Source organism: Nansenia antarctica, assembly GCF_963989245.1.
Source record: "Nansenia antarctica genome assembly, chromosome: 4".
Taxonomy (NCBI): domain Eukaryota; kingdom Metazoa; phylum Chordata; class Actinopteri; order Argentiniformes; family Microstomatidae; genus Nansenia; species Nansenia antarctica.
In genome coordinates, this window is record NC_137689.1 from 6,701,173 (window position 1) to 6,707,809 (window position 6,637).

Sequence of the window (6,637 nt, forward strand, 5' to 3'; positions counted from 1 at the left end):
GAGGAGAAATGCTCCTGTTGTTTGAGCTCCTTTTGTCTCCCCCCCTCCCTCCTTCCCTCCCTCCCCTCCCTCCCTCTCTCGCCTCCTCTAGGGGGGATGGTAATTAATTGAAATCATTTCCATGTGTAAGGTTGTGCCGGTCCCCCTTCGCCGGCGTGTCAATGGGTCGATAGGTATTTGGAGCGTACAGTGGACTCAGGTGATAAGAACTCCAGTCACACTGTGTTAAATGATTGCCAAAGCACCGTAAAAAAGCCAAGTCAAGGGCAGAGGAGTTTGAGGAGAGAGGGGAAGAGCAGGGGAGAAGAGAGAGAGGGAGAGAGAGGGAGGGAGAGAGGAAGAGAGGAAGAAGAGAGAGAGAGAGAGAGGGAGAGGGGAAGAAGAGAGGGAGAGAGAGAGGAAGAAGAGAGGGAGAAGAGAGGGAGACAGAGAGAGAGAGAGGGAGGGAGAGAGGAAGAAGAGTGAGAGAGAGAGAGGGAGGGAGAGAGGAAGAAGAGAGGGAGAGAGAGAGAGAGGGAGGGAGAGAGGAAGAAGAGAGGGAGAGAGGAAGAAGAGAGGGAGAGGAAGAGAGAGAGAGAGAGAGAGAGAGAGAGGAAGAAGAGAGAGAGGGAGGGAGAGAGGGAGAGAGGAAGAAGAGAGGGAGAGAGAGAGAGAGAGGCACACTGTCCTTAGTAAATGGCATTCCGACAGCAGCAGTAACAGCAGCGATGGTCAATAACCCGCAGAAATTGAAATATTTCGGATCATTCAAGGCTGGGTACATTTTTCATTTTCTTTTTTTCATTTTTTTTTTCCAATTATGAAAAAAGGTTTGTGAGGTCTGTGAGAATCAAACATTCCTTGTGGACGTGGCATCATCCTGGCTGACTAACTCCAGCAGCGTTGTTGCACCCAGATCCCAGCAGACAGACGGGGGTTATGGGCAGAGCTTGTTGAAGTTGAAGGGTTTACCCTGATCACAGGCTGGCAGGACGAGCTGTGACTTTAAGAGGCCCATACGTGGCGTTGATTAGTTTTACTGAGTGGGTATGCAGAGACCAATAAATTAAATATGAATAAATTAAAAATGTACTCTAGCAGAAAATTGCTTGGAAAACAACCACCTCCCCTATTAAAATATGTATAGTAATGCCTTTTATGTGCGGTAACTTGGGATTAGATATCACTGTAAATTAACACACCATCCAACCGTAGTCGAGAACTTTTCACTTTTAACAAGGACTTATAAAAAAGGCATTTACTCTAGTGTGTTCGCTAATTAATTTGATATTCAAATGAGCTTATGTATTATAATTGCAAATAACCCAAATAAGAGTAGTTTAAAAAAGGAATAGTGTCAACAAAGATTGATGGGGCTTGCTTTGAAATCTGCCATCTGTTTAAACGTCTACCCAAGGCGTGGTCTCTGTCTCTTTCTTCTTCTGTGGAAACAGAGACATTGATGTAGCTACCAGGCTCCCTCCTTCCTTGTCTATTATGGGTCTGTTTGTTTTGGGGAAATTGTTGCACAGCAAGGGAGAGTACACACACACACACATACACACCCACATGCACATACACAGATACACACACATGCACGCACACACACAAACACACACTCACCCCCCCCCCCCCCACACACACACACCCCCACCCACCCCCCCTTACACCCACACACACACGGGTACACACGTACACACATACACACACGTACACACATACACATACATACACACACCCACCCCACAAACACACCCTCACACACACGTACACACATACACACACACGTACACACACACACAAACTCACCCCCCCCCCCCCACACACACACACACACACACGTACACACACACACACGTACACACATACACATACATACACACACACACATACACACACCCACCCCACAAACACACCCTCACACACACGTACACACACACACACACATACACACACAGGTACACACGTACACACACACACACACACACAGGCAAGAGATGCAAACACTGAAGGGGATCAGGGACATCAGCATGTGTGATGAGCTCCCACAGATAACGTCTGAACAACGTTTCCATGACATTGTAGCTGCGCTCCCTCATTACCACAATGTCACGGCGCCTGTGTGTGTGTGTGTGTGTGTGTGTGTGTGTGTGGATGTTGTGTTTGGGGAGCGGATGGGGGGCTCAGCTGCAGGTATCGGGTCTCTGCAGATGAGCTGATTAATTAAAGGGAGCTCTATTAAGGTTATTGAGATGCACCCCCCCCCCTCTCCCTCACACACACACACACCCTCATCTCTGGCAGTGAATAAAAGTGGATCTAACAGAGGGTGGGCTGCAACCTTCCTTGCCTCCTTTGACATTAGCGGTCCTGAACCCCCCCCCTCCTCTGCGCCCCCCCCCCCTCCACCCTCTCGCCCCCCCAAGAGCCTCACCACAGGTGCCATCTCCGCACCCCACCTTGCCAGAGTGACACACACACACTCTCCAGGGCTCCTAAAAGGAGGCTGTAGAGTTTTTAATCCCTCCCCACCACTCGCCCAACCCTCCTCCCCCCCTCCCCCCTCCTCCCTCCCTCCCTCCCTCCCCCCTCCCTCCCCCCTGCTCCCATCTGTCAGTAGCACCACTGGAGAGGGGGGTTAGAGGGCGCATCCCTGGTTCCATCCCAACGCATTTCTAATTTCCTTTTGCCTCCATGCCTTGTCCCCAACTCACGCCCCTAACCTAGCCACCGTACCACCCTGTGTGCTCTGCTCTGTTCTGCTCTCTCCCCCTCTATCTTCCTCTCTTCCTCTCTTTCTTTCTCTCACTCACTCGCTCTCTCTCTGTCTTCCTCTCGCCCTCTCTTTCTCTCTTCTCCTCTGTAACTCTTCCTCTCTCTCTCTCTTTCTCTCTAACACTCTCTCTCTCTCTCTTCCTCTCATTCATCTTCCTCTCGCTCTCTCTCTCTCTCTTCCTCTCTCTCTCTCTTCTCCTCTGTAACTCTATCTCTCTCTTCCTCTCTCTCTCTCTTACTCTGTCTCTAACTCGCTCTCTTCCTCTCTCTCTTCCTCTCTCTCTTTCGCTCTATAACTCTCTCTCTCTTTCTCTCTCTCTATAACTCTCTCTCTTCTCCCTCTTCCTTTCTCTCTCTCTCTCTTTCTCCCTCTCTCTCTCTCTCCTCCTCCTCTCCTCCTCTAGAAACTGATGGAAGTTTGAACTGCGGAAGGTGAATTTACCACCAAAAAAACCCAGAGAGGTACGTTCCTTTGCCTTTTTTAATACATAAATGGACGACGCTGGGAATGTCATCCCGGGGACCTAGCTACCATATGAAGACATCAGATCATCCATTTTTCCCTCCGTGTTTTTCAATCTCTTTAAATTTCTTCTTCCCCGAGGCCTGCAGATGCTCTCCTATAATTTACTGCAGGTCACATTCCACTTGCACAATTCAATTTGGAGATTTTTTTCTCCCCCCCCCTCCTCCCCTATAATGAATTAAAAGTCTGGCACACGAAAATGAAGACCATATGTTGAAATCCCATCCCTGCCTCTGACAACGTATTAGCAATACAGGAGGTTGTCTAAACAGGCCGTATGCAAATCCTGATCACCAGTCGTGAGGGAGGAAGGGGTTTAGAAACTGAATGAATCATTGTTATCTTCAATGTTGTGTTTCTTTTTTTTCTCTCTCTTTCTCCCTCAGATCAGGGGAGGTGTCAGAATAAATTCTTTCACTATGCATATTGAAATGTCATGCATCTTAACATGATATTTTCCCTAAAGTGAATAACCGAGACGCGGCGAAAAACACGACGCTTAGTCATCACTGACACGTTACGTACACCGTCATAATTATTTAATGGCTCAATCAATCACGCGTGTATACGGCCGCGTTCACACATGAAACTAGATAGCGAAGCCTTTTGTAGCCACGGCGTCCACCTGTCAAACCCACTCGAGAAATTACCTCAGGCCTCTCCACTTCACTAACAGCTCCACCTGGTGTGTGCTTTCACCAGTCATTGTGACAAAGCAACATTTAACGAGGGCGCGAGGCCGTTCCTAATCGATCAATATGTTTTCATCCCTTTGAGTGAGGAGCCTACATTTTCCGAAGATAACACCCCAACCGACATAACCTTCTTCTTCTCTTCTCCTCCTGTGTGGTTACAGGATGTAGCCACTCATCCCTGCGAGAGTGCCGAGAGCCACGTCGCCTCGCCCCCAGCACAGGGAGAGCAGAAGCATCATCATCCCTACCTGGACAAAAGCAACTGGCAAGCCTTTTGATAAAGGAAGCCATTTAGACAGTTTGAAGGCCGTGAACCAATCACCCAAGAGATGAATGCATCATGTGCCTCACTTCAAAGAGGGGCTAATCCATCCACCACACATAGGCACACAGACACACACAGACACACAGAGACACACACACACTCTCACACACACACACGATGCTCAACACAAGGCCTCTCTGTCTGCACATTCACTTCAAGATGTAAATGGGTGGATTTGAAATCCAGCCTCTGTGGGTTCTGCTTGACTACTTTAATGTTGTATCTCCGCTGGGGGGATTATTCTCTCCACAGCAGAGAGAAGAGGACCTGTGCCTGAATGGCAGAGCCCCTCACAGTCGGTCCTGCTGCTTTCAATGGTCCCCCAAACCAGATTAGAGCCGCGGTCGCCCTCGCTCCCAATCCCCCTGCTGCATTCTGATGGTGCGTAACCAAACTGTGTGTGCCGCTGCCTCCCTGTGTGTGTGTGCGTGTGTGTGTGACACGGAGTGGGTAAAATGCTTTTTTTTAAGAGCGTTTAGGAATTGAGAGGTCAGAACAGAAAAAAAGAAAACTAGAAGAATAAAAGCTTTGAAAGAGCAGAAAGTCTTTACAGTAAACATTAAAATGTGCAACGCTGCTGAGTTTCATATTGTTTATTGAACACGAAAATAATGAACCTTGTGTAACAGCAGACTCTTCTCATGATGTTTGGCAACCGTCTTTCTTTAGGAGTTGAGAGGTCAGAACAGAAAAAAGAAAGGGAGGAAAAAACAGAATAAAAGCCATGAAAGACCGAAAAAAAAGTCTACAGTAAACATAAAATGTTGAATTTCATATTGTTTATTGAACACGAAAATAAAGAACCTTCTGTAACAGCAGTGTTTCATCTCATGATGTTTGGCAACCATCTCTCTTTAGAACAGCACAATGAAACAAACTACCGCAGACAAGCCTGAAACACACACCTCCGGCTCCTCTGACTGTCAAGGATCTTCAGGTATATATACACGTTGCAACATGCTCATTTTTATTCATCAATGACATTTGTGAGGAAATACATTTCTTTGTAGAAATGTCTAAATAGTTTTTTTTACTAGGAAAGTATACTCTTACAGAACATTGAATAACCAAATAACTACAGAACCCTGTACACCACTAATAAATAGTTAATTATGCCCGACGGAATAATAATAAAAAGAGATACAAGCGCTCTCTTTTAGTTTCCCAGACTTTTTAAATTAGAGAATGTTCTAATTTACTGGGAGATTGACAGTGTAAATGTGACGTGGAGAATGCAGATATACAAAGAGTGAAGTTGGCAAAAAAAATAACAAGACTTTAAAATACTGCAAGATGGAGGTCAGTCGAGATGCAAAGGGAGCTGTTTAGATAATAGGAATTAGGTGCATCGCTGACATTAGATCACTGACATTTCGCTAGGTCAATTCTTTGTCCTCCTGTGCCCACATCATGCTGGTCTACCCCTCTGAAAGTGTTGAAGGTGGTGCCACACTGACACTCTTACCTGCCAAACCAAATCTCATAACTACAGCCTCTCTCTCGGCATGCCATGATAAACATAACATCACTGTGTGTAACAAAGAGACTATTCAGTCAGTCAGTCAGTCAGTCTAGGGCTGGTTTCATACAGAGGGGGCATGCGCGGGGGGGGGGGGGTGAATGAATGAATACTGCTGATTTGCCAACAGGTCATAGAGAGTCTAGCGGTCCTGCCACCCCCCCATGGCACACCTCGGACGGGGGTTTTCTCCTTTGGCACGCGGTGATGCGGTGGAGTTGGGCCTGGGCACGGGCGCTCTGCTGCTGGGGGGGGGGGGCCTAGGAGCTCTTCTTAGGCCTGGGGGGGGCAGGGGGGCGCGGAGAGCGGCTCCCGGTCCTGTGGCCAGTCGGGGTGGGGGGTTTGTGGGTCTCTGTCTTCCCGGGGCCTGGCGGGGGTCTGGGGGAGGGCCCCTGGGGGGAGGTGGGGGGGGCCTCGGTCCTGTCCTGAGGGGCGAGCCTTTGCTTTGCTGCACTCGACTGCCGGCAGCGTTTGCCACCTGTATGGGACTGCAGAGATAACAGACTCATTATTCACCTCACACAGAAGGCCCAACATAACACCGTCTTCACCTCCTCCACATAACCACATCTAACCAACCAGGGCTCCCAGAACAGGCTGGATCAGCCCCCCATGGGTGGATCTGGCACCATCTAGTGGCGACTGAAAATCAATAAAGATGAAATACAACAAAAAATACGACAGGATGAAAAGTACCGTGAATCAGACCCTATAAATTCACAGGTTAAGGGTTAAGGGTTAAGGTTTAGACTTAATGTAAAAAAAAATACATTTCAGTAATCTATGGCCCCCCATGAGACACAGATTGTAAGCCTTTT

General features: G+C 48.0%; 1 protein-coding gene across 1 annotated transcript in view; it reads right to left on the reverse strand.

Annotated features, from left to right (window-relative positions):
* Window positions 1–6,079: 6,079 nt before the first annotated feature.
* stk33 (serine/threonine kinase 33) overlaps window positions 6,080–6,637 on the reverse strand; it is a gene marked incomplete at its 3' end in the record, with an annotated part of 11,844 nt that continues 11,286 nt past the window's right edge. Inside the window, exon 13 of the mRNA XM_080528090.1 lies at window positions 6,080–6,307. Within this exon, the coding sequence (XP_080384216.1) occupies window positions 6,080–6,307 (228 nt within the window). The remainder of the gene's footprint in view (window positions 6,308–6,637) is intronic.